The sequence below is a fragment of the Giraffa tippelskirchi genome, chromosome 4, assembly GCF_054371585.1.
Source record: "Giraffa tippelskirchi isolate mGirTip1 chromosome 4, T2T-mGirTip1v1.2.pri, whole genome shotgun sequence".
Lineage (NCBI taxonomy): Eukaryota > Metazoa > Chordata > Mammalia > Artiodactyla > Giraffidae > Giraffa > Giraffa tippelskirchi.
Genome location: NC_137278.1, coordinates 202644893 through 202672850, shown reverse-complemented (window position 1 = coordinate 202672850; position 27958 = coordinate 202644893). Strand labels below are relative to the sequence as shown.

Here is a 27958-nt window from a genome sequence, read left to right as displayed (position 1 = left end):
TGCTCAGTGCCCAGGCACGCCCGCTCCATGGCCCCCGAGATGGACCAGTTCTACAGATCCACCATGGCCATCTACAAGGTGAGTGCATGCACGGTCCGGGCCCCCTCCCAGGGCTCGGAGTTCAGCCGGCTCTGGAGGACAGAGGGTGAGCATGGTGGCAGCTTGTTCTGGGAAAGAAGGCCCAGAACCAGGCTGGGCTGCGCTGTGGGTCTGGGGGGGGGACCCCTGGGGTCAGTTGGCCACCCCAGCCCCAACCTGAGCCTCCCAGAACAGGTCACTCGCTCCCATCCCATGAGTGACAGGCTTGCTGAGATAGTACTCAACCAGAACCCCCAATTCCCAAACACTGGACGCAGCAGGCCAGGACCCAGGGTGGCCTTGGCTGGGAGCAGGGGACCCAAAGAGCCACCTGGACCCCCAGGGTGGAGGAGTCTCTCTCTTTCTGTCTGGGTCTCCCTATCTCTGCCTCTCTGTCTCTCTGGTTTCTGAGCCCCACACTCAAACTTCCTACCCCACTCCAGAGGGGTTGCTTCGGTCTCCATAGACATTTATTGAGCACCTCTTGTGTGTAGGACCCTTGCAACGTGTAAACCTCACAACACACCACCTATGGAGTAGAAAATAATCACTCCATCTGATAGATAAGAAAAATGAGGCCAGAGAGGTGAGACACCTTGCTCAAAATCATCAAGGGAGGAAGAGGGCCTGCTGGGATTTGAATCAAGACCCAAGTCTTAAGTTCACCACCCAGGGCGCTCTCCACTGACCATATGGTGGCCCACGTGACCCAAGCTGTAGCCTGGCTCCTGAGGGGCTCTTCTCTGAGCAGGGCAAGCTCTGCCCCTGCCCCTGAGGCTGCTGTCAGCAGCCCACATGTCCTGAACTCAGGGCAGGTTGAGCCATGCCCAGCTGGGCGCTGTGACAGACCGTAGGCTGCAGCCCGGTGGAAGGAGAACCTTCTAGGTGCACGTGCCCACTGGGCAGGTGGTGAGCGGGAGATGGCCAAAAGGACGCGGGCCTGGATCCTGGCCTCTGAGGCCCTTGCAGCTGAGAGCCAGGATTCTGGGTGACTTCAGGGTTCTAAGTGGGCTCCCCCAAGTCAGGCTTCTCACTGGGGCTGGGGGGCCGTCCTGATCCTGAGGCCCATCCTTCATTCCGTCTTCCACTCCCCCCCTCCGCCCTGCCTCGCCCTGCCCTCGGACTCCAGAGCATCCTGGAGCAGTTCAACCCTGCCCTGGAGAACCTGGTGTACCTGGGCAACAACTACCTCCGGGCCTTCCACGGTGAGTGCCCAGCCCCACCTACGTGATCGCGCCCTCCACTGTAATCTTTGCACTCCATGAATCCTCGTCCCTACACACTCCCACCCACCACGCTCACCCTCATGCCCTACAGCCAGAGACCCCTCACACACCTTCATGTGCCCCCTAGATGCTCCCAGGGATGCAGCGCCCAACCCTGCAGGCTCACAGAACCCCAACCACACACACTTCTACGTGTCACCCTGTGCCAGCTGCTGAGCTCACCACCATACTCAGACCACCTCGGCACCCACAGTCTGACATCCTGGCCGGCCCCCTCCCCCCCCCCCCCCCCCCCCCGTCCACCCACCTACAGCCAAACCTCGCCCCTTGCTCAGTGCCTATGCAAACTGCTCCCATCCCCCCCATTTCCCGACATCCCCGCCCCCACCCCCAGCGCTAATCTGCAGAGGGTTGTGAGCCCTGGAGCAGAAGGACAAGCTGGGGATACACCCAGGGCTGAGTGTCACCCAACCCCTCCCTGCTTTTGAGGACTTCAAAGTCCTCGCACCAGCGACCTGAGCCCATGCCACCCCCACCCCCACTTTGAGCCTGTACACCTGCGCCTCCTGACACCCCTGCCCGCACCCGCCTTCCAACACACACAGATGCCTGCACCCCCACCCACGACAGACGAGCCAAGGTCCTGTCCCCCAGGGAGAGCTCACCCCCCCCAGCTTCTCCTCTGGCCAATGCTACTTCTACACACACACACACACACACACACACACACACACACAGAGCCCAGACACCCCCTCCCTCTTCCACAACCCTCCCCCCACTGCTGCCCAGAGCCCGCCACACCCTCCTGACTGAAGGAGAGCCCTCCAGCATGGGGAGTGGGGGGCATACAGAGGAGGGGCTGTGGCTGGACGCCTCCCCCTCTCCACGCAGCTCTGTCCGAGGCAGCCGAGGTGTACTTCAATGCCATCCAGAAGATTGGGGAGCAGGCCCTGCAGAGTTCCACCTCGCAGATTCTGGGTGAGGCATGTCCCTTCCCCTATCACTCTGCTGACCTGTGGGGCCTGGGGGACATGCCTGACCGCCCCACTTCCCCCCGCCCACCTCCTCCTGTGGTCCAGGCTCTGCCTCCCAGGCGCCTCCCCTCAGGCCGAGGGCCTGCCTTGCCCGCCATTCTCAGGTCCCAGAGAGGGTTCCTTTTACAGCCTGGCTCTTCCAGGAAGTCCTCCCCAAAGACACAGGCCTGGCAGCCCAAGGGCCCAGCTCCCAGATTCTCCTTCTGGAACTGATGCCCCTCCTCACCCCCTGCCCGCAGGAGTTCTCCAGGGCAGGACAGGTGCTGCCAGAGTCCCAGAGTCGTGTGGGAAATCCCTGGACTTTGGTCCCCACACCCAGCTTGGGCAGGCGCTTCTGGTGGGAAGGGGGGTGACGAGACAAGCCCCCCAGCTGAAGCCGCTGCCCTCCGTGCCTCCAGGTGAGATCTTGGTGCAGATGTCCGACACCCAGCGGCACTTGAACTCTGACCTGGAGGTGGTGGTGAGTCTCAGACCCCGCAGCCCGGAGGGGTCACTTGGGAGAGTGGGTGGCGTTCCATGAAGGACAAGGGCCCAACCTCCACACCCTTTCTCAGAGAGGACTCTGGTAACATGACAACTGCAGCTGCCCTTGGGTGCACCTCCAGGGCCAGGCTCCGCTGGGCACGTTCACCTGCACCTCAGCGACCTGGGAGGCAGGTGCATTTCCATCCATTTCACAGGGAGGAAACTGAGTCAGGAATCTAGTCATTGACCCAAGATTCCAGAGTGAGGAGGAGCCAGGAAGAGAAAGGACCGTCACCCAGGTGCGTCAGGCCCAGGGCCCTGCCACTGCCGGCCCCCCTCAAGCCCTCCCTCCACTCTCCCAGGGGGCAGCCAGTGATCTGACCTTATCACTCCCGGGAGAAAACGTTTCCACACCCCTGCTACCCGCAAAACTGAACTCAGCCACTTGGTGAGGGATTCCTGGCCCTGCTGATCCAGCAGCCTCCCTGGTACCCCAGTCACAGCCCAGACCCTCCGAAGAGCTGCCCTCTTGCAGGCACAGCCTGGTGTTCCCACCGCGGACTGCTGTTACACTGTTTTTCATCTTAGGACCCACTCACCCCGACCCTTGCCAACCAGCACCATTGCCCCCTCCTCCAGAAAGTTGTTCCTGATTCCTGGACAAGTTCAGTCTCTCCTCCTCTGGATTCCAACAGATGCTTCTATCTGTTCTTAGGCTTCCCTGATGGCTCAAGTAGTAAAGAATCCCCTTGCAAGGCAGGAGATGCAGGTTCGATCCCTGAGTCGGGAAGATCCCCTGGATTCCAACAGATGCTTCTATCTGTTCTTAGGCTTCCCTGATGGCTCAAGTAGTAAAGAATCCCCTTGCAAGGCAGGAGACGCAGGTTCGATCCCTGAGTTGGGAAGATCCCCTGGCGGAGGAAATGGCAACTCACTCCAATATTCTTGCCTGGGAAATCCCATGGACAGAGGAGCCTGGTGGGCTACAGTCCATGGGGTCATAAACAGTCAGACATGACTAAGTGACTGAACACACACACATTCGTTTTTAGCAAGTGGTGGCGAAGAAAACCAGCTATGTGCCAGAGCACCTGGGTTCACAGCCCAGCTCTGCTAGTTGCTGGCTTTGAGACCTTGGACAAGCTACTTAACCTCAGTGCCTCAGTTTATCTGTCTGTGAAGTGGAGATAATCGAAACTGCCTCATACCATTCTTATGAGGATTAAGTATAAGTATAAATTATTGACCCTGGCACCTGTAGCCCTCTATGTACCTTAGCTATGATTAGAAGCAGAATTGATGCCCTGTCTTTACCCCTGCCAAGACTGGGAGCTGTGCCAGGACTGAGATGTGGTCTTCTCTGTAGCTCCAAGGCCTGGGACGGGGACCTGGCACCGAGCAGGGCTTCACTGCCTGGGAAGGAGAGAACAAGCTTTGAAAAGGGAGCAGGGCTGGACCAGAGGGAGAGGAGAAGAGAGGGCCTTCCAGGGGGTGCTGTGGGCTGAGCATGCACAGAGCGTGGCATTGGGCAGAAGAGAGCTGGGGATGGAGCTGGTGGAGAGGAGAGGTGGGCGGGGCTGGGTATGAAGGGCCTTGGGAAGCTCAGAAGGAAATTTCAACCAACCATGACTGCATGGTTCCCAAACGTGTGTGTGGGAAAACACTGGACGTCCAGGTGCAATTTGGGGACACCATAAAATACTCACCATTTTCATAGCCATGGCGAAATGGGGAAGAGTTTCACCAGCAGAAAATAAGCATCCACCTCCACTCGATAAAACCATATCCCTGGCCCATTTCCCGGACACTCTGAGGCTTAGTGCTGCTGCTGCTGCTGCTGCTAAGTCGCTTTAGTCGTGTCCGACTCTGTGCGACCCCATAGACGGCAGCCCACCAGGCTCCTTCGTCCCTGGGCCTGTGTCATCTCCCGGGGCTTGGGTGGGGAGTTACAGAGCACAGGCCACCCTGGCAGCCTGTGACTTCCTCTCCTTGCGTCTGATGGCTCGTCATGTCACTCGTGGCACATCTGAGCTGGATGGAGACTAGTGTCACCCAGGCCCACTCTGTAAGGAGAGCGGCCCTCTTTGGGTACCAGTGTCTTGGCTGTGACAACCGGGCAGGGCCCTCGGCCAGAGCCACACTGGGCCGAACACACCAGAGGCCATCTCCCCCTTGGGCTCATTCATTTGACAACAATTCACTGCCCTATGCCAGGCACTGCAGTGGGCACTGCGGGGGATACAGCGGACAACACCCCCTGCTCTCCCCAAGGGGGAGCCAGACAAAACCCAGGACAAATAACTGAGCATATGTGTGATGGGTTAGATGCAAAATACGCCATGGAGGACAAGAGAACAGGGAAGGGAGTAGAAAGTGTTGGAGGGATTTGGTTTTTAACAGATATTCAAGACAACAGCTCTAGAGAGGTGACTTTGAGAAGAGGCCTAAAGGAGGTAGGGAGTAAGCAGGGAGACAACTGCGGGAAGTCTTCTGGGCAGAGGGGTCAGCATACAGGAAGGCTTGAAGAAGCCTGCATGGCTGGAGTGGAGGCATCGAGGGCCAGTGTGGAGATGGCCCCTGGCTAACAGGGGCCAGTCCCTGTGGACATTGCCAGGACTCTGGCCATGCCTCTGAGTGTATTGAGCAAAGGAATGACAGGACCTGGGCTGAGTTTTTTTTTGTTTGTTTGTTTAAACCAAACCTTTTTTTATTGTAAACTAAAATACAGTCACAGGACATCTCTGGTAGTCCAGTGGTTAAGACTGCTTCCAATGCTAGGGGCACAGGCTTGATCCCTGGTCAGGAAACTTAAGATCCCACATGGCTTGTGGCCAAGAAGTAAAATAAAATACTGGCACAGAAAATGTCACAGAACAAATTTGAGCTCAGTGAATCATTATCAGGCAGACTGCCTTTGAAACTCTCACCCAGGTCAGGAACTGTGTCAGCCTCCCTGAAGCCCTTCCATGGGCTCCCATCAAATCACAGACCCTCTCTTCCTCCAAAAATGACCACTGGTCTGACACTGCCTTGTGTTTCTTCATAACTGATCACCCAGGCCTATGTCCCCAGACACTAGAACTTGTCTTGCTCTCTCTCTCTCTCTTTTAAAATATGTTCTTGAGTCTCTTTTAATCTAGTGGTTCCTTCACCATCCCTTTCTTTTCCTTACAGTTTATCCATCGAAGGACTTGGGGCCTTTTGACTTGGTTTTCTGAGCACTCCTGGTGCAGCTCCGCTGTTCCTTTGTCCTCTGGATCCCGAGGATGGCTCAGACTCAGGTTCCATCCGTTTGGCATGACTGGAGGGGATGTGTTTTACTCCTTGGTAATCATTATTTCATTGAAGTTGACAGTGACCCCTCTTTGACCAGCAGAAGCCTCTTCAGTCTGGCGCATGAATTCTTTGGCACAACCCTCATGGTTCTGACAGTTTCCTCGCTACCTATCCTGACAAGATTGTTCTCGTCTGGTACTTCTGCTGCTCTGCAAATGCAATCAGTCATCTCTCCACAAAGCCCGTTTTAAAAATTTTTTGCTTTTAGTGGAAAGTGATATTCAAGACCATTATCTGCTTGCTAGGGGTGTCCGTTGCTACTGGGTTCATTGCTGTTCCTAGACTTTTTCAGTGGCCAGTGCTGTACATAAAAACATATGTGTATATAATAGATAGGATACATATGCCTAGATATATACACAGATGCATGCATACATAGATACATATATACGTTTGTACAAACTACACATATATACATATGTATATATATAAAGATAGAATTCTTCATAATTAATACTGGTACTTCCAATGCAGATTTAGCACCAGGTTTTTAGTTAACCTCTTCTCTATTCCACCGGTATCTCTTTTGTTCCACATTGAGAGTCCTGATACTCAGGAATTCCCTGGCAATCCATTGGTTAGGACTCCATGCTTTCATTGCCGAGGGTGTAGATTCAATCCCTAGTCAGAGAACTAAGATCCTGCAAGCTGCACAGTGTGCCCCCACCCCCAAAAGTCCTGATTCCCAAGCACACAGAAAAAGAAAGAAGAAGAATATCCCACAGTTACCGTTTGCTATACCACATGTTACGTATGCACAACAGTCACTGAATAATGAAACTAATTCTACCACCACCAATATGATTTCTGAAAACAGTTAAAGTCTGTTTTACATTTGCTCTCTGCAGCCTCCCCCTGACTTTCACAGGCATGCTCTGGAGACATTGTGGGTTCTGTTCCAGACCACTGCAAAAAGCAAATGCCACAATAAAGTGAGTCACATTTTTTGGTTTCTCAGTGCATATAAAAGTTATGTTTGCACAACACTGTAGTCTATTAAGTGTGCAATAGTATTATGTAAAAAAAAAGAAACCAACCCCAATGTACATACCTTAATTTAAAAGTACTTTGTTGCTAAACATGTTAGCCGTCATCTGAGCCTTCAGCAAGTCACAATTTTTTTGTGACAGTAACATCAAAGATCACTGTTCATAGATCACCTTAACAGATTATGACAATAATAAAAAAAAGTTTGTGAACTATTGAGAGAATAACTAACATGTGACACAGAGACATGCAGTGAGTAGATGCTGTTGGAAAGATGGTGCCAATAGACTTGCTCGACATAAAGTTGCCATAAATCTTCAACATGTGAAAAGCGCAGTATCTGCAGCTGTGTTCTGTCTACATTGTCAGAACCCAGAGCCACTACACTGTGCCTGCTCCCCTTTCACCCTCATTGATCTTTGTTTACAAGTAGCTATACTTTTAATATTCACCTCAAACCCCACGTCCATGTTTTGATTGTTGTTTTGGTCTTGTTCTCTGATTGTTTCCACAGGAGGAGCTCATGTGAACAATGTTCTGAGTTGTGACACCAAGATAACAGCTTGTTCTCCTTGTACTGGGGAAGTCAGTTTTGCTGGACATAAAATCCTTGCCTCACATTCCTTCCTTCCTTCTTTCCTCTTTCACTCACTCTTTTCCTCCTCCCCTTTCTTTCTTTCTCCTACTTTCTTTATCTTTCATCTTGAATGTTGCCAATGAAAAGTCTAATAATCTATATTCTCCATGGTAAATCATTTGCTTTTTTCGCCTTTGTTGTTGTTGTTCAGTCATTAAGTTGTGTCTGACTCTTTGCAAACCCATAAACTGTAGCCCGCCAGGCTTCCCTGTCTTCTACTCTCTCCCGTAGTTTGCTCAAACTCATGTCCATTGAGTCATGAGTCATTAGTGATGCCATCCAACCATCTTTTTTGCCCTAGATGACCCCAGTTTTGTTCTTTTTCTCAAAGTCTAGTTATTTTTCCAAAATATATCTTGATATTGGTCAGTCTGGGACAATATTCTTTGTTATGTGTACTCTTTCAATATGTAGTTTGATATCTTTTTTCTTTAATTACAGTTTTTTAGAAGATTTTTTGTTCTTTCTTTGCATTTCTTTCTCAGGGACTCTTATTATCGGTATGTTATGTTAATACCTTTGTAGCCTATCTTCAGTATTGGTCTCTTCCTTTTGGCTGAATGGAGCCCAAATAATGTATGGATGAGACTGGAATTTTGGGGAAGGTCTGCGCAGGGATATATATCTGAGAGTCGGCAGCCTGTGAACCGCATGAGCTCACCATGTAGACAGAGAAGGGAAGAGGCCCATGGCCTGAGCCCCAGGGCAGCTCAACTTTCGGGGGCCAGGGAAATGAGGGGGAATCAGAAAAAAATGGAGAAGAGCAGTCAGGGGGTGAGGCAAGGGAAACAAGGACAGGGGGCTGGGCTGCAGGCTGAGGGAAGAAGGTGTCTCAGGAAGAGGGAGTGGTCCGCCATGTCTGATGATGATGACAGGAGAAGCTGGGTGAGTCCTGAAAACTGATCATGGGACTTAGTGATGTGGATGGAATCTTGGTGATTTTGACAACACTCTTGTTGGTGTAGTTGGTGGGGCTGTAGCCTGAAGGAGGGTGTTCAAGAGCAAACAGGAGGAGGAGAGTTGTGGTCAGCCCACAGAGACAGTTCTTTGAAAGGGGTTTTTCCTGTGTCGATGGATGCAGTTACTGGACTACCTCGACACAGGGAACTTACAGTGCATGTTCGTGACAGCAGGTCTGCTCTCATCTTCTGTCCGGAGGAGCTCACAGGACCTGCTACTGGACCGTGTCCCATGGGGAGGGGAGCAGTGGATCTCAGTCTCTGTTAACGATTTGCTGGGAATTCTCAGCCTGTGCTGGAGTAGGCGACTTCCTTGTTTCAGAAGCACCTGCTTAATTATAGGCAGCCCTCTGGTTCCCCAAGAGCAAGAGCTCAAAGGTCTCTTCAAGTATCAAACTTATTATTAAATCCATTTCTTTAGGAGCTTGATAATGACTTTCCATTAACCCAGTGGTGCTGGCACCCTGTCTGATTGAGGTATCCTGGGTCTGTGTCCTCTACACTCTCGGTGATCACAGCCAAGCCCTGGTAATGGGAACAATTACAATCCACCTGTCCTGCCCTAACACTCATTTCTGTGGTGTGACTCAGTTCCTACGTGACTGGAAGCAGAAGGAGCCGTATCCTATGACATGGGAGTGGCTTGTTCAGAAGTGATGTCTCCTAAGTATTGAGGAGGGGAACAGGGCAAACGGAAATAAGAAGAAGGGGAAAGCCCGCAATTTGTCACTGCACTGACAGCAAGAGCCCTTTAAGCTATATTTTAAGAACATTTTAAAAGAGCCCCGCACCCAGGCCTCCCTGGGGAGAGCAAGGGCTCCGAGCCTCCCGGGACTCTAAGCTGGGAGCAGGTGTCACCACTTCCCATGCTCACCGTGGTGACAGCCCCACCGCCTCCTGCATTGCCTCGGCATGTCAGCTCTGTAATTAAGGTGTTGCCAGTGTGTCCTTTCTGTTGGTTTCGTGTGGTTTTAATCTTTTCCATGGCCTTTGGTGTGGTTCACTTCCATCCCTCCGGTACCATTCACTGTCTCTATTAGTGCTCTGGTTGCCAGGGTTTCGAGGTCAGCCATAAGCCCTTCCATAAGCCCTGTTTTTATATTGGGTGATTTTGCCAGATGTGGGAATTTTCAGGAACATACATCTTATGTTTGAGCAGAAACCTTGAACTGGGATGTCCTGCAGGTACAGATTGGAAGTCTCCCTTCCTTATTGCCTCGATCCAGCAAAAAAGGGCCCCTCTGGGGCAGAAACAGGGACTCAGAGCGGCTTGAAGCACTCCCACCCCCAGCACACACACTGGCAGCCACAATCAGGGATTTAAGGCCTGGCCAGCCCCAAGGAGGTCACACCCAAGCTCCCTTATAGACCGATTAACAAGGTTTCAGAAACAATTGTGGAAGAAACACTGAGAACTTTTATAATTTGCTGGCCTTTCTGATTACCAGCATTCCTTTTCCTGAGGGACAGAGCTCCTACAGCACAGCCTGGGGACCCCGGGGCAGGAGGCAGGATCCACCGAGGGTTCCTGAGCAGGGGTTCCCCAGGGAAAGGCCAGGAAGACAGAGAAGGCTGAGCAGAGGTGGAAGGGTCCCCCAAGGTGGCAGTGGGCAGCCTGAACCTGAGAGCAAAGGGGGCAGCTGGGAAGATTTAGGTGCAGTGTCCCAACAACACCAAGTGACCCAGGGAGCACTGATGGGGGACAAAGGGGAACGTGCCAGCTGATCACCAAGGCCAAGGCCCACAGAATTAAAGTTCACTGTGTTCTAGGGATGGACCCTAGTGAGCATCTAGCTAAAACTTTCCCATTACAGATGGGGAAACAGAGGCCCAGAGAGGGACAGCAACTCATCCAAAGTTACAGGGCAAATTGGAGGAAGAACTAAAACTGCTAGAATGAAGCTCTTCTGAGCCTGAGCCCGAGCCCAATAGCCCTCCTGGTCCTCCAGGTCACCCGGGTGGTCGGCCATCTCATTTCCACCTGCCATGGGAACCTGCCACCCCTCTGAACAGTTGTGAGTGTTTTCGCTGGGCCAGGCCCAGCCCATGGTGCCAGGAGCACAGAGACAGGACACACCTGGTTCCTGCTGCTTCTGCAAATAGGGCTATGACCAGGGCCCCAGCAATAAATTCCATCCTATAGCTGGAGGAATGAACAATGACCAAAGAAGTTGTATACATTCTAGAAACAAAATCCAATAGTAATGGGTTCTGCCTAAGGAGTCAGGAGGGCCTCCCAGCAGAGGGGGTAGGGAAGATAGTATTTGAAGATTGGTAGGCATAATCAAGGCACAGAGAAACAGAAGTTATTGACACATTTATGGAGGGTGTGTTTCAAGCCAGGCACTGCACTAAATATTTTGTATGTCTAACTGTTTAATCCTGCGTCCAACCAGGTCTCTTGTTATACCCATTTCTCTGATGACTGGTCAGGAGCCTGGTGTGTCAGGAGCACAGTGGGCAATGGAACACCAGGGCTGGGGGAATGATCGGGTCCCCCGGATTAACCCCACCCTGCACTCCACACAGGTGCAAACATTCCATGGAGACCTGCTGCAGCACATGGAGAAGAACACCAAGCTGGACATGCAGTTCATCAAAGTGAGTCTGGCCACCCATCCTGGCCCCCCCAGCCTATCGCCAACAGGACTGCCTCTCCCCATTTGACAGATGGGCACACTGAGGCCAGTGCTGGGCACTGACTGGCCCCAGGTTGTACACGTTCCCAGCTGAGCCCCCTGCCCCTGTCCAGTGCTCTGGCCTATAGGCCAGGTGCCTTGAGCCCTTTGACACGGGGGTCTCCCTCCTCTCTCCACCCCATCCAAGGACAGCCGCCAGCACTACGAGATGGAGTACCGCCACCGAGCTGCCAACCTGGAGAAGAGCATGTCCCAGCTGTGGCGGATGGAGCGCAAGAGGGACAAGAACGCACGGGAGATGAAGGTGCAGGGGCTAGGGACAACCCCGGGCTTCTCAGGGACCCTGACACCCACCTGCGCTCCCCCACCCAGCACCGGCCCTACTCCAGGAGTGTGGTTTGCCCCACCCCATGTGGTGAGCATAGCTGGAGGGGTCAGCCAGCCCCTGGTGGGCATCCCTGGTCACAGGGACACCATCAACACCTCTCCTTGCCTGGTCACTGTGTGGTCCTCCTCGCATTCCCTTGGCTTCCCTGCCTTCTCCTATTTCACCGGGAAAACCTGAGGTCCTCAGTCACACTGCCCCTAATCGTGGTGCAAAGGCGTAACCCACCAGCAGCCCCGTCACTCTCCCTCGCACACACACCTCCTGCCCCCTAGCTAAGCCCAGCCCCTCCTTCCTAGGTCAGGGCCCCATGCCTGGCCTCCATCTCCAAGACCTTACTTATCTCCTTTCCTGCCTCCTTTCCTGTCTCCTTTACTAAGCTCATCTCTCTCCTCTTTAGAGTCTTTCCTCCCAAGCAGGGGGTTATTAATCCATTAATTTGCATTTTCATTAGACCAACTTTCCTAGGCCTCACTTCTGGGCTCAGCCCTATGCCCGGTTCTGGGGACAGAGGGGTGGCTCAGACACCAGCCCAACCTGGGAGAAGTGCCCTCGGGCTGGAGGGCAGGCAGAGCCCAGGCTCACAGGAGAGGGCAGGCCCTGAAGTGAGAGTGGGCTGGGTGCTCCGGGGAGGCCTCCAGGAGGAAGTGGCTGGTTCAGGAAGGAAAGGGAGGCCTCAGACAGCTGGATGAGGGACACACCCCCGGCCTCCAGCCAGAATTCCCTTTCCCCTAGGAGAGCGTGAACCGGCTGCACGCGCAGATGCAGGCGTTTGTGTCTGAGAGTCAGCGGGCGGCTGAACTGGAGGAGAAGCGGCGCTACCGCTTCCTGGCCGAGAAGCACCTGCTGCTTTCCAACACCTTCCTGCAGTTTTTTGGCCGGGTGAGCTGGGGCTGGGGGACCACTAATGGAACCTTCTAGGGGCTGTGCACGGGAATTCCCCTCCCTCCCTCCCCTTCCCCTTCTTTCCTTCCACTCTGTAGATATTAGATATTTACTTTATTTATTTACTCTATGTTTTTCTTTATTTGTATCATCAGATAGTCATTCATTTATTGTCTCTTTTGTTTGTTTGTTTGCCACACTGCATGGTATATAGGATCTTAGTTCCCTGACCGGGGATTGAACCCATGCCCCCTGCATTGGAAGCTTGGAGTCTTAGCCACTGGGACATCAGGGAAGTCCCGATTTCTTTGTGGTCTTGTTTAGTTTCTCGTTCCATTTCCTTGTATTCTTCTTCAGTCTCCCAAATACTGCACCCTGGCTGCAAATTCAGGCAAGTGATTTCAGATCTGAGTCTTATTTTCTTATCTGGAAAAGAAGGGAAATAATTGCCCCTGCAGAAGATTGGCACAAGGGTGGAGCTTGGCATAGGCAGAAGCCCAGTGGGATTAGGGCCTGCTGCCCCTGCTCTCTTCCCTCCAAAGATGAAAACAAAAGCTACCATTCAGGAGACCCGACTCCTTGCAGTCAGCTGCCCCCAGCAGCCAGCAGCCAACTCCTGCCTCTCCACCTCAGCGTCCTTACCTTGCCAGGCCCTCCCTGAGTCTCTGTTTCTGAACCCAGAGGCCTTCGGGCGCTGAGCAGAGGTAGGAGACGTGAATGGATCCGGTGACTAATTTCCACTGTGGCTGACATTCTTCAGTTGTCAGGAGCACACCCAACCCTGGCCTCAGGGCTGGGCCTTCTCCCATATCCCTCCTCTCACTGAGTGATCCTCCAGGGACAAGCTGCTGCTTCTTCCTCTTTTACAAATATTGATTTATGTATTTATTTGGCGGCTCTGGGTCTTAGTTGGGGCCCGCGGAATCTTTAGTTGTGGCGTGTGAACTCTTAGTTGCAGCATGTGAGATCTATTAATAGTTCCCTGATCAAGGATTGCTTCCATCACCAGTGCTTCCATCACTGGTGACTGGCAATGGAAGCAAGGTCTGATGCTGTAAAGAGCAATATTGCATAGGAACCTGGAATGTTAGGTCCATGAATAAAGGCAAATTGGAAGTGGTCAAACAGGAGATGGCAAGAGTGAATGTCGACATTTTAGGAATCAGTGAACTAAAATGGACTGGAATGGGTGAATTTAACTCATATGACTATATCTATTACTGTGGCAAGAATCCCTTAGAAGAAATGGAGTAGCCATCATAGTCAACGAAAGACTCCGAAATGCAGTACTTGGATACAGTCACAAAAACAACAGAATGATCTCTGTCGTTTCCAAGGCAAACCATTCAATATCACGGTAATCCAAGTCTATGCCCCAACCAGTAATGCTGAAGAAGCTGACGTTGAATGATTCTATGAAGACCTACAAGACCTTCTAGAACTAACACCCAAAAAAGATTTCCTTTTCATTATAGGGGACTGGAATGCAAAAGTAGGAAATCAAGAAATACCTGGATTAACATGCAAATTTGGCCTTGGAGTACAGAATGAAGCAGGGCAAAGGCTAATAGAGTTTTTCCAAGAGAATGCACTGGTCATAGCAAACACCCTCTTCCAACAACACAAGAGAAAACTCTACACATGGACATCACCAGATGGTCAACACCGAAATCAGGTTGATTATATTCTTTGCAGCCAAAGATGGAGAAGCTCTATACAGTCAGCAAAAACAAGACCAGGAGCTGACTGTGGCTCAGATCATGAACTCCTGATTGCCAAATTCAGACTTCAATTGAAGAAAGTAGGGAACACCACTAGACCATTCAGATATGACCTAAATCAAATCCCTTACAACTGTACAGTGGAAGTGAGAAATAGATTTAAGGGACTAGATCTGATAGACAGAGTGCCTGATGAACTATGAATGGAGGTTTGTGACACTGTACAGGAGACAGGGATCAAGACCATCCCCAAGAAAAAGAAATGCAAAAAAGCAAAATGGCTGTCTAGGAGGCCTTACAAATAGCTGTGAAAAGACGGGAAGTGAAAAGCAAAGGAGAAAAGGAAAGATATACCCATTTGAATGCAGAGTTCCAAAGAATAGCAAGGAGAAAAAAGAAAGCCTTCCTCAGTGATCAGTGCAAAGAAATAGAGGAAAACAATAGAATGAGAAAGACTAGAGATCTTGTCAAGAAAATTAGAGATACCAAGGGAATGTTTCATGCGAAGATGGGCTCAATAAAGGAAGAAATGGTATGGATCTAACAGAAGCAGAAGATATTAAGAAGAGGTGGCAAGAATACACAGAAGGACTGTACAAAAAAGATCTTCACGACCTAGATAATCACAATGGTGTGATCACTCACCTAGAGCCAGATATCCTGGAATGTGAAGTCAAGTGGGCCTTAGAAAGCATCACTATCAACAAAGCTAGTGGAGGTGATGGAATTCCAATTGAGCTATTTCAAATCCTCAAAGATGATGCTGTGAAAGTGCTGCACTCAATATGCCAGCAAATTTGGAAAATTCAGCAGTGTCCACAGGACTGGAAAAGGTCAGTTTTCATTCCAATCCCTAAGAAAGGCAATGCCAAAGAATGCTCAAACTACCACACAATTGCACTCATCTCACACACTAGTAAAGTAAGGCTCAAAATTCTCCAAACCAGGCTTCAACAATACGTGATGTTCAAGCTGGTTTTAGAAAAGGCAGAGGAACCAGAGATCAAATTGCCAACATCCGCTGGATCATCAAAAAAGCAAGAGAATTCCAGAAAAACATCTATTTCTGCTTTATTGACTATGCCAAAGCCTTTGACTGTGTGGATCACAATAAACTGTGGAAACTTCTGAAAGAGATGGGAATACCAGACCACCTGACCTGCCTCCTGAGAAACCTGTATGCAGGTCAGAAAGCAACAGTTAGAACTGGACATGGAACAACAGACTGGTTCCAAATAGGAAAAGGAGTATGTCAAGGCTGTATATTGTCACCCTGCTTATTTAATTTACATGCAGAGTACATCATGAGAAACGCTGGGCTGGATGAAGCACAAGCTGGAATTAAGATTGCCGGCAGAAATACCAATAACCTCAGATATGCAGATGACACCACCCTTATGGCAGAAAGTGAAGAAGAACTAAAGAGCCTCTTGATGAAAGTGAAAGAGGAGAGTGAAAAAGTTGGCTTAAAGCTCAACATTCAAAAAACTAATATCATGGCATTCAGTCCCATCACTTCATGGCAAATAGAGGGGGAAACAGTTGAAATAGTGGCAGACTTTATTTTTTGGGCTCCAAAATCACTGCAGATGGTGACTGCAGCCATGAAATAAAAAGACGCTTGCTCCTTGGAAGGAAAGTTATGACCAACCTAGACAGCACGTGAAAAGGAAGAGACATTATTTTACCAACAAAGATCAGTCTAGTCAAGGCTATGATTTTTCCAATAGTCACATATGGATATGAAAGTTGGACTATAAAGAAAGCTGAGTGCCGAAGAATTGATGCTTTTGAACTGTGGTGTTGGAGGAGTCTTGAGAGTCCCTTGGACTGCAAGGAGATCCAACCAGTCCACGCTAAAGGAAATCAATCCTGAATATTCATTGGAAGGACTGGTGCTGAAGCTGAAGCTCCAATACTTTGGCCACCTGATATGAAGAGCTGACTCATTTGAAAAGACCCTGATGCTGGGAAAGATTGAAGGCAGGAGGAGAAGGGGATGACAGGGGATGAGATGGTTGGATGGCATCACCGACTCAATGGACATTAGTCTGAGTAAACTCTGGGAGTTGGTGATGGACAGGGAGGCCTGGCGTGCTGCAGTCCATGGGGTTGCAAAGAGTCGGACACGACTGAGCAACTGAACTGAACTGATCAAGGATTGAACCTGGGCCCCCTATGCTAGGAGTGCAGAGTTTTAGCTGCTGAACCACCAAGAAGTCCCTTCTTCCTTTCAACAGTTTTATTGAGATATAATTCACACACTATGCAAGTCACCCATTTAAAGTGTATAGTTCAGTGGTGTAGTATATTCACAGAGTTGTGCATCCATGCCACTAGGGTGTTTTTTTTTTTAATATTTATTTATTTGGCTGCATCGGGTCTTAGTTGTGGCATGTGGTATCTTTAAGCATTGGAAGTGCAGAGTCTTAGTCACTGGACCACCAGGGAAGTCCCATCACATTCAAGTTCAGAACATTTCATTACCTCTAAAAAAAACCCAGTACCCCTTACCAGTCTTTTCTCAATCCTCCCATTTCCCCTTGCCTTAAGCAACCATCAGTCTACTTTCTGTCTCTATAGATTTACCTCTTCTGGCCATTTCATGCTTCCTTGGTAGCTCAATTGGTAAAGAATCTGCCTGCAATGCTGGAGACCTGGGTTTGATTTCTGGGTTGGGAAGATCATATAAAAGGAATCATACAATATTTGGCCCTTTGTGACTGGCTTCTTTCACTAAGCATCATGTTTTTCAAGTTCATCGATGTTGGAGCATGTATCCATACACCATTCCATTTTATTGCCAAATAGGATCCCATCATCTGGATATACCACATTTATTTATCTATTCATCAGTGGACAGCTGGCTTGTTTCTGCGTTTTGTTATTATGAATGATGCTGCTATGGATATACACATAAAAGTTTTTCTGTGCATGTATGTTTTCATTTCTCATGGGTATATAGAAGTGGAATTGCTGGGTCATATGGTAACTCTGTTTAAGGAACTCTGTTTAATTGTTTGAGGAACTTCCAGACTCTTTTACCATTTTACATCCCTACCAGCAGTTTATGAGGTTTCTAATTTTCCACATCTTTGCGAACACTTGTTGGCACTTCTTTTAAAAAGATTTATTTATTTATTTATTTATTTTTGGCTGTTCTGGGTCTTCACTGCTGCAGGCAGGCTTTCTCTAGTAGCAGTGAGTGGGGCTACTCCTCATTGCAGCACATGGGCTTCTCTTTGGGTGGTTTATCTTTTTGTGGAGCATGAACGCTATGGCGTGTGGGATCTTCCCAGAGCAGGGATCAAACCTGTGTCCTACTGCACTGGCAGGCAGATTCTTAACCACTGGGCCACCAGGGAAGCCCCCGGTGCTTTTTGATTATAATCATCCTAGTGAGTGTGAAGTGGTATCTCACTGTGGTTTTGATTTGCATTTCCCTGATGGCTGATGATACAGAGTATCTTTCATGTACTTGTTCAGCTCAGTTCAGTTGCTCAGTCATGTCTGCCTCTTGGTGATCCCATGGACTGCAGCACGCCAAGCTTCCCTGTCCATCACCAACTCCCGGAGCTTGCTCAAACTCATGTCCATCAAGTTGGTGATGCTATCCAACCATCTCATCCTCTGTCATCCCCTTCTCCTCCTGCCTTAATCTTTCCCAGCATCAGAATCTTTTCTAGTGAGTCAGTTCTTTGCAGCAGGTGACCAAAGTATTGTAGCTTCAGCTTCAGCATCAGTCCTTCCAATGAAAATTCAGGATAGATTTCCTTTAGGATGGACTGGTTAGATCTCCTTGCAGTCCAAGGGACTCTCAAGACTCTTCTCCAACACCACAGTTCAAAAGCATCAATTCTTCAGCGCTCAGCTTTCTTTATAGTCCAAATCTCACATCCATACATGACTACTGGAAAAACCATAGCTTTGACTAGACAGACCTTTGTTGGCAAAGCAATGTCTCTGCTTTTTAATATGCTGTCTAGGCTGGTCATAGCTTTTCTTCCAAGAAGCAAGCGTCTTTTAATTCCATGGCTGCAGTCACCATCTGCAGTGATTTTGGAGCCCCCCAAAAAATAAAGTCTGTCACTGTTTCCATTGTTTCCCCATCTATTTGCCATGAAGTGATGGGACTGTATGCCATGATCTTCATTTTTTTGGATTTTGGGTTTTAACTCAGCTTTTTCACTCTCCTCTTTCACTTTCATCAAAAGGCTCTTTAGTTCTTTTTTGCTTTCTGCCATAAGGGTGGTGTCATCTGCATATCTGAGGTTATTGATATTTCTCCCTGCAATCTTGATTCCAGCTTGTGCTTCATCCAGCCCGGCATTTCTCGTGATGTACTCTGCATATAAGTTAAATAAGCAGGGTGACAATATACAGCCTTGACACACTCCTTTCCCAATTTGGAGCCAGTCTGTTGTTCCATGTCCAGTTCTAACTGTTGCTTTTTGACCTGCATACAGATTTCTCAGGAAGCAGGTCAGGTGGTCTAGTATTCCCATTTCTTGCAGAATTTTCCAGTTTGTTGTGATCTACACAGTTAAAGGCTTTGGCATAATCAATAAAGCAGATGTTTTTCTGGTAATCTCTTGCTTTTTCAATGATCCAACCTACTTGTTGGACATGTATATATCTTCTTTGGAAGGAAACTCCTCTTTCTGCCTGTATCCTGAACAGTTAACTCCAGCATTAAGAGGAGAGCTGACCCCTCCATTGACTGATTACTGCTGAGTGATCGCCTCTCAGGAGGAAGCAGTTGATTGAATGAACCAGATTTCCCACAGGTGGTGGAATATGTAGCATGTTTTCTGAGCCAGCTGGGCTTTAGGACATACGAGATCTAACTCCTAAGACAGTTATATATAAATATGTACCTGCTAACTATTTCTATATGCAGAATGCACAAGATCTGAAAGAACTCTAAGAGCCAAAGCTCAATAAGGTGTCTTTCTCCTCTGTCTCCAGTGATCAGCCCTTGCTTAGCCCAAGTCTAATCAATAACACACCTTTATACTCTGGGTTTATCGCAGTTGTGTAAGTAGATCTCTGGGATAAGTACCTAGAAATGGGACTGGTGTGTCCAGGGATAGAAACATTGGCTATACCAATTCACATGTCTACCAGCAAGGGTGGAGATTCCCTGTTTCCTTGACAACAGTGATCTTCACTAATCAGCAAGGTAAAAATGGTATCTCAGTGTAGTTTTACATTACACTTGTCTTATAAGTGAGATTGACATCTTTTCATGTTTCAGAGCCATTTGATTTCCTTTACTGTGACAGGTCAGTATCTTTTCCTCCATTTTTCTCACGAATTTGTAGGAACTCTTGATATGTTACTGAAAGTAGCCCTTTCTTGGTGATGAGTTGCAAACATTTTCCAAGTTTGTCATTTATCATTTGATTTTGCTTATTGTGAGTTTTGCCACATTGAAAAAAGTATTTTTAGTTAGATTTACTAGTCTTCTATAGTTTAGGGGGGTTGTCTCATACTTGGAATGGCTTTCACACTCTGTTGTGATTTTTTTTAATTCTCCCATGGTTTCCTTTATGTTTCTTCCCCACCACTGACTAAAGCGCCTGAATGCAGGGCTGAGGGGAGCCAGTCAAGCTGAGTCTTGTCCAGGCCAAGACTCTGAGAATCCCCTAGTACCCTGGCAGGTGCTCTCAAACTGGACAAAAACCCTTCTTTAAATATGATAAGCAAAATCACATGCTCTTGCTTTGCTTACTGCCTCCGAAAATGCCTTTGGCATTTTGTCTTTCTGTTGTTTTGCTAATTAATTATGCAAGGCAAAGAGGGGGTGGACACCTAGTGACCGACTGGACTAGTTGCTCCTGTGACGTGAGCTGTTTTGCTGCCTGAGATCGGATTTTCAGCAACTGGGCCAGACTGAAGGGAACAATCATTGAAAAGTACAGTCACAGGAAGAGTCCTCAGGACAGACAAGTACAGGCCACTCCATTGCTTACTGGATGCGAGACCTTGAGACAGTCATTAACTGCTCTGACCCTCAGCACCTTCTTTTGTAATAATGACATCTACCTCCCAGGCCATTGGGAGAATCTAGTAAGATAATGGAGGTAAAGCCTTTAACCCTGGGCCTGGCACAGAGTTGATGCTCAACAAAGGGAAGCTTGTTTTTCACTTTTTTAAATTTGGCCATTCCAGGTCTCAGTTTTGGCATGGGAACTCTCAGTTTGCGGTGTGCATGCTAAGTCGCTTCAGTCGTTTCCGACTCTTTGCAACCCTATGGACTGTAAGCCAACAAGGCTCCTCGGTCCGTGGGATTCTCCAGACAAGAATACTGGAGTGTGTTGCCATGCCCTTCTGCAGGGGTTTTTCCAGACCCAGGGATCAAACCCAAGTCTCTTACATCTCCTGCATTGGCAGGTGGGTTCTTTACCACTAGTGCCACCGGGAAAGCCCTTGGTTGCCACTGGTGGGATCTAGTTCCCTGACCAAAGTTGAACTCTGACCCCCTGCATTGGAAGCACAGTCTTAGCCACTGGACCACCAGGGAGGTCCCCAAAGAGAAGCTTTTATTTTTCCTAAGGCAACAGTCCTGAACTTGGCCTTGAGGAAGCGAATGTTTGAATAGAAAATGGAGAGACATTTATAACTGGAGAGCAGGGTGTTCTGATTGTACCTAGGAAGACCTGAGTGACCACAGAGAGAGATCCATGCCACTGAAAGAAGTTTTATTACATACCACACTTCCCAAGAGAAAGGGCCGTGCCACGCCATGCAGGGCCATGTGGGGGTAGCACCAGGGTTTGGTCAAGAGGCAGCAGGAGCCAAGGGAAAGTATGGCTCAGAACCTTGATTATGGTTTCTGTGAGAAGGGATGGGCAAAGCAGGGTAGGCAGGTTTAGGACTAGATGATTTGAATGATTTCAGTGAGCTCTGGGCTATAGGAGTTGTCTCTAGTTGTCCAGTACCTGGCTTGGATGATTTAGGGCAGGGGAAATACTGGCTTCGTGTGTGTTAGAAGGAGATAATTAAGGATGCGGGCTTTTTCGTTTCTTTTTGTTTTTTTCACTGCACCACCCAGCACATGAGATTTTAGTTCCCCCTGACCAGGTATCTAACCAGCACCCCATGCAGTGGAAGTGTGGAGTCTTAACCACTGGACTCCCAGGGAAGTCCCAGGATATGGGATTTTGATTGGTTGATGAAAAGTGTGCTCAAATTGTTTACTATCTCTAGGAATTATCTAGCCCTGTGAGGGGCAGTCTTTTCAGAATTAGCAAGGCCCAGGATGTCAAAGCATTATCTGGCAACTCGCTCCAGTGTCCTTGAGTGGAAAATTCCATGGACAGAGAGCCTAGCAGGCTACAGTCCACGGGGTGGCAAAGAGTTGGACATGACTGAGTGACTGAACACATACACACACACAGAGGATGTCAAAGCATAAAATACAGAAAATTTAAAACATGATTAATAAGCACAGCAGGTCTAACATTTAAAGTCCTCCCCAATCCTACGTTTTTATGGACTGTGTGGTCAGCGGCTGAGTTTCTTGTCCTTGAAGGTATTCAAACAGATGCCCATGTATTGGGGATACTAGAAAAGGGATGCTTACTGGAAGAACTAGTTGAAAGGCTTCTTCTGGACAACTACTCAAGCTGGCTTACACGAAAGTGTTTATTAGTCACTGGGAAGTTCAAGGCTTTCAGGTATAGCTGGATCCAGGAGTATACAAGCAGTCATCAGAAATTTGCCCCTCTCTGTTGCTTAGCTGAAGTTTCCTCTGCCTTCAACCTATCGCTTGATATCTAGCAAACTCCATGAGGTGAGAGAATAAAATTTTCCATATTATTCCAGGGAAAGTCCTGGGACTGGTTCTTCAGGCACAGTTTTGGGGCAGGTGCCCATCCCTGACTCCATCTCTGTAGCCAGGAGGATGGAGCAACCCGACTGGTCAAACCTGTATTGCACCCCTACCCCAGTATCAGATCGAGGCGGAGCCCCACTCAAAGCACACAGACTGAGAGAGGGGCCGGGGGAGGCTCCTCCCGGAAAACTGAAGCGCCTTCGACAAAGGACAGGGAGGCCTGGACGGTGTGTGACCCCAAAGTGACCACAGTGATCTCTGGTTCCTTCCGGCTAGAAATTACGGCCACCCTCAGCTTGCAGGGCCCAAGTTTCCAGGTCGAGGGTGCCACTTTTGGGTCCCCTGGGCAGTCTGGGGGCTGGCTGCTCAGACCTCGCTGACCCCTCGCGTCCCCCCCTGGCCAGGCCCGGGGGATGCTCCAGAACCGCGTGCTGCTGTGGAAGGAGCAGTCGGAGGCCAGCCGCAGCCCGTCGCGCGCCCACTCCCCGGGCCTGCTGGGCCCCGTGCTGGGGCCGCCCTACCCCTCGGGCCGCCTGACGCCCACCCGCCTGGACATGGTGAGGCCCTGGGCGCCCCCGCCGCCGCCGTTCGCGCCCCCGCCGCCCCCGGCACCCTCCGCGGGACCCTGGGGCCTGAGGCCCGCCGCCTGGAGCCTCCTCCCCCCGAGGGTGCCGGTCTACGCAGCGCCCCTCCGCCGCTCCTTCCGCCCCGGCGCGGCCTCGGCGCCCCCGTGGTGGCTCGGCCGGCAGCCTGAGAACCCCTACGCCGACGCCTGGGACTGGGGGTGGGGGCTGGGCTAGGGCGCCGCGGCCCCGCCCCTCCCCGCCGCACCCTCCCCTGCCCGTCTCCCCCTCGCAGCCCCAGAGGCCCCTGGGAGAGTTCGGCTCCCCCCGCAGCCGGCACGGCTCTGGCTCCTACGGCCCCGAGCCCGCCGAGGCGAGGTCCGCGACCCAGCTGGAGCCAGACCACCGCCGGTCCCTGCCCCGGACGCCGTCCGCCTGTGAGTAGCCCCCGGAGCGCAGAGGGAGGGCCGGGGTCCCAGGCTGGGGACCTGGGGCCGGGAAGAGGAACCGAGGTTGCGATGCAGCAGGAGGGATCGAGGGTAGACGCCAGGGAGAACTTCCCACCCACGTGGCGCGGCGCTCTCCCGCTCCTCCGGCAGCCTCGCTCTACAGCAGCAGCACCCAGCGCTCGCGTTCCAACTCCTTCGGCGAGCGCCCGGGTGGGGGCGGCGGGGGCGGCGGCGGCGGCGCCGCCCGAAGAGTCCGCGCCCTGGTCTCGCACTCGGAGGGTGCCAACCACACGCTGCTGCGCTTCTCGGCCGGAGACGTCGTGGAGGTGCTGGTGCCCGAAGCCCAGAACGGCTGGCTCTATGGCAAGCTGGAGGGCTCATCCTCGTGAGTGGGAGCCCGGGGGCACATGGTGGGTTGGAAAGAGGACTGGATGGCCTGGGTTCCAGCTCCGACTGAGTCTTCCAGGATAGCGGCTGTCCCTGGGGCCTCGGACAACTCTCCCCTTTCCCCATCCCTCTGCTCGTCCCACCCTATTTTCCTTATCCCTTCTACCAGGGAAGGAAGAACCTCTTTACCAAGTTCAGGGTTAAGGCCCTTGAGAGGATGGTAAAGGATGGGGGAGGAGAAGGTTCTCTCACAAGTGGGAACACTACCGAAACCCTACTGCTTGAGCACCGACCGTGCACCTCAGAGTCAGCCAAGCTCTGAGAAGAGACTGGACAGGAGGTGGGCCAGGTGCAGGGGAGATGCTGGGACCCTGCAAGCAGAGTGTGCTCAGCCCCTTGCAGTCAGGCGCGGGGGAAATCCTTAGAGAACATAAACAGGGGCTGCTTTTGACACCACGCACTAGAAAAGGGGGAGGCGGGGGAGTACACTGCAGTCGCTGCAAGCCTGGAGGAAAGCAGGGACCACTCTTTCTGCCAGAGGAAAGGGGGAAGGTGGGAGCTTGCTGCAGCCATGCAGTGCCCCCCCGCCACACACACACAGGGCTTTATGGCAAGAGACTGTCTGGTGCCCAGGCCCACTCATGCTAAGGAGAGAGGAATGAATGAGGATAAGAAGAGGGGATGAATGAATGGAACATCCACAGAGGAGTCAGCAGGTGCATGTGAGGGTGCTCGCCACGTGGGTTAGTAGGTGGTTACTGGATGCAGGCGTTGTGGGCAGGTGGATGCGTGTTCCTATGAGCAGATGGACAGATGGAAGGGGGCACGGAAAGATGCACAGATGGGGGGTTCACGTATAGACTAATTGGAGAGACGTGTGAGTGGATTGACAGAGAGGTGGGCAGTGGGTAAGTGCTCACGGATGGGCTAGTGGATTGGCAGTCCTGGGGTGGTTGCCCTCATGGATGAGTGATGCATGGACAGGATGATTGTGTGGATAGATGGGTGGATGGCAGATGACTGCATGGATCAGGAACGGAAGGAGGACCCAATGGGTAGAGACGTGACCAAGAACACAAGTGGTGGAAAAGACACCTGCTTTGCAGGCCCACGTCAGAGGACAGCAGGGTGCCACCCTGAAAGTTCCCTAAACAGGGGTGTAGCCAACCTCCTGGGGAGACCTGATTATAAAACCACCTAGAACAGTATATTAATGCATATATATGGAATTGAGAAAGATGGTAACGATGACCCTATATGCGAAATAGCAAAAGAGACACAGATATAAAGAACAGACTTTTGGACTCTGTGGGATGGGATGATTTGAGAGAATAGCATTGAAACATGTGTATTACCATATGTGAAACAGATCACCAGTTCAAGTTCAATGCGTGAAACAGGGCACTCAAAGCTGGTGCACTGGGACAACCCTGAGGGATGGGATGGGGAGGGAGGTGGGAGCAGGATTCAGGATGGGGGACACATGTACACCCATGGCTGATTCATGTCGATGAATGGCAAAAACCACCACAATATTGTAAAGTAATTAGCCTCCAATTAAAATAAATTAATTAATTAAAAAATAAAACCACCTAGATCAGAGGTCCCAAATCACAGTCCTGGGACATCATTATTCTTTCCGTGATTCAGGTTAGGGAAAACAATGGCAAGTTTCATCAGTAGGCATATTATGGTGAAAAGAGAACTAAAACGTTCTGAAAATGGTTTTATTCTGTCAGTTTGAGTTGAAATAGCTTCCAGTTACCTTTAGGTGAGAATGTTGTTGATCAGGTTTGAGGGGGTGCGTCTAAGGTGGTTCTTTGGAGAACAGTTTCCCAGGTGTTCGGCAAGAATCTGATGGGTTCCGTGAAATCTGAAAAGGCTAGGGAACATCGATCATAGTGTCTCTCCTTTGACCCGGGCTGCTCTGAAGGTGCAGTAATGAGCTTCCCAGCAGACGAAGACTCTACGGGCAGGGTGCCTGGAGTCACTGGAACCAGGGGGCCCAGGGTGGAGGGTTAGTAGCCAGGCACCCCTGGCTCCAGTGCCCCTTCCTCTGGGCTCCTACAGCTGCCTGCGGTCCCCCACCCCAGCCCACCCCACCCTCTCCCCTGGGCATCACCCTTGTAATCATCTGTTTGTGGATCTGTCTCCCTGCCAGGCTGGGAGCCCCAGGGGAGCAGGGACTACGTCTGGCTCTCCATGGGCCCTCGTGTAGTGGGTGCTCAGTGAGTAAGAAATGAAACTGTCACTCCATGTCCTCGGATACAGTGCTTTCCTTCTCAGATCTCCAGCTCCTCCTCTCTAAGGCACCCCAGCCCCAGATAGGACCCATGAGTCTGGACGGGTGGCTTTGAGTGTCGGCAAAGACCTCCTTCAAAGGATGAAATGAGTTACTCTTTGAGCCAAGCCTGGCACACAGCAGTGCCCAGTAATAGTCGACTCCTCTTAGAAGTGGTGTTTTGATGACTGTTGTTGGGCCTTTTGCTTCTACCCCACAGAAGCGGCTGGTTCCCTGAGGCCTATGTGAAGCCTTTGGAAGAGCTGCCCATGAATCCCATGAACCCCTTGACCCCGGTGACCTCCATGAGCCCCAGGAGCCCTGTGAATGAGCTGCCTTCCAGGTACCACTGGTCAGAGGTGCAGGGGTGGGGGCTTCGGTGGGGGAGGGCGGGCAGCGGCCCCACCCACCAAGGAGGGCATCTCTGATCTGTAGTCCTGAGTGGGCCCAGCCTCCTTTGGCCCCTGGAGAAAGGGTGCCCCCATCTCACTACAGGTTGAAGGTCATTGTGTCCATCCCTCTGCCTCCTCTCAGGACTGCCTTCAAGCCAACAGTCTCCTTTCACCCAGGGGCAGGGGAAGAGGATGTAGGATGCTCAGGGGACCCAGCAGATGGGGTCGGATGCAGCAGGGCCTGAACCCTGACCCCCTCCTCTTCCCTCCTTTCTCTGGACTCAGGTCCTACCCACTCCGGGGTAGCCACAGCCTTGATGACCTCCTGGACCGGCCAGGCAACTCCACAGCATCTTCAGACTACTGGGATGGCCAATCCCGCTTCCGAACCCCAAGCCGGGTCCTGAGCCACACCCCCAGCCCCACACCTACACCCTTGCCTGGCAGCCGCCGAAGTAGCATAGGCAGCATGGGGGTGCCCAGTGATGTCAAGGTGGGCCCCCTCTCACCGCCTGCGCTCAAGCCGGGGGTGGTCCAGTGGGCAGGGAGACCAGGTAACCCTCCTTGCCCTGCCCCTGGCTGGCTGGAGGGGACCCTCCCACTCCAGCTTCAGCCTGCCCATCTGTGCAGAGAGGGACAGAATGGGTTTCTTGAGTCTGGGGTGGAGGGTGGGGGGAAAGATTCCTCTAGCAGAGGGGAGCTCCGGGGTCCTGATGGGAGCTCTGGAAGAGCCCTTCCCCGGGGGCAGTGTTAGTCCTGGGAGATGGCACTTGGCCCCAGAGGCTCCTCCAGTCTAACACCCACACCATTTTGTGTTTTCAAATGTTTGACCTCATCTCACAGAAGCTTGGCACTGCAGGGGCCTCTGGGCCAGTCCTCTGCCCTGCTGGAGTGGGGAGCTGGGTGGGGGGCTTGCTTGCTCCTTCCCCACCAAGCCCGATCCTCCCCACCCCAACCCCACTGCAGAAACTTACGTCTTGGGAGCAGCAACCCCCAGAGCTCTTCCCTCGGTGAGTCCCTGAGCGAGCGTCAGAGGGGGCTGGGCTCGGCAGAGGGCTGTGGGGGAGACACGGTGGGCCTGAGTGGAGGTGACCCCATGGGCACAGGAGGTAGGGGTGGACGCCTGGCTCATGCCCAGGTACCTCCCCCGGATCCCCACCTAGCCCCCTCTCACTCCCTCCTCTCCCCCCTGGCAGGGGTACGAACCCCTTTGCTACCGTAAAGCTGCGTCCCACCGTCACCAATGACCGCTCGGCGCCCCTCATCCGCTGAGGCGCCTTCCTCCACCTGGAGTCTGAGGTCGTACCCCCCACGCACACCTGCCCAAGGGTTCTCCAGAGCTGGCGGCAGCAGAAGCAGCAGCAGTGGATCCAAGGAGCCAGGGCCCTGGTACCCGGGGGGTGGCCGCCCCTCCCCAAACCACACCCCAGCCTGAGCAGTTCCAAGGGCACTGGCCTAGGGTCTGGGCCCTTCAAACGAAAGCAGGCGGAATTGGGGGACAGAACCATTTCTTCCCCTCCAGGGACTCTGGACTCTCCCTGGGGGCCTACCTTGTGCCCCTTCAAACCCTTCCTCCTTCTCTGTCCCAGTGGGGAGAAGCCCCTTGCACACCCCCTCTCCCACCCTACATAGCTCCCTGTTTAACTTTTGTAAATGGTGAGAAATAAAGCAAGTGAGACATGGCAGCCGGCCTG

General features: G+C 51.4%; 1 protein-coding gene across 1 annotated transcript; it reads left to right on the top strand.

Annotated features, from left to right (window-relative positions):
* Nucleotides 1–27: 27 nt before the first annotated feature.
* BAIAP2L2 (BAR/IMD domain containing adaptor protein 2 like 2) lies at nt 28–27949 on the top strand. The gene is made up of 14 exons (XM_081590062.1): nt 28–78; nt 1208–1283; nt 2196–2282; nt 2737–2798; nt 11252–11323; nt 11549–11665; nt 12482–12628; nt 22597–22749; nt 23051–23192; nt 23355–23589; nt 26093–26215; nt 26550–26757; nt 27231–27274; nt 27461–27949. Exons 1-14 carry the CDS (start codon nt 28–30, stop codon nt 27534–27536), a joined length of 1593 nt encoding a protein of 530 aa, XP_081446188.1. The 3' UTR covers nt 27537–27949.
* Nucleotides 27950–27958: the final 9 nt, after the last annotated feature.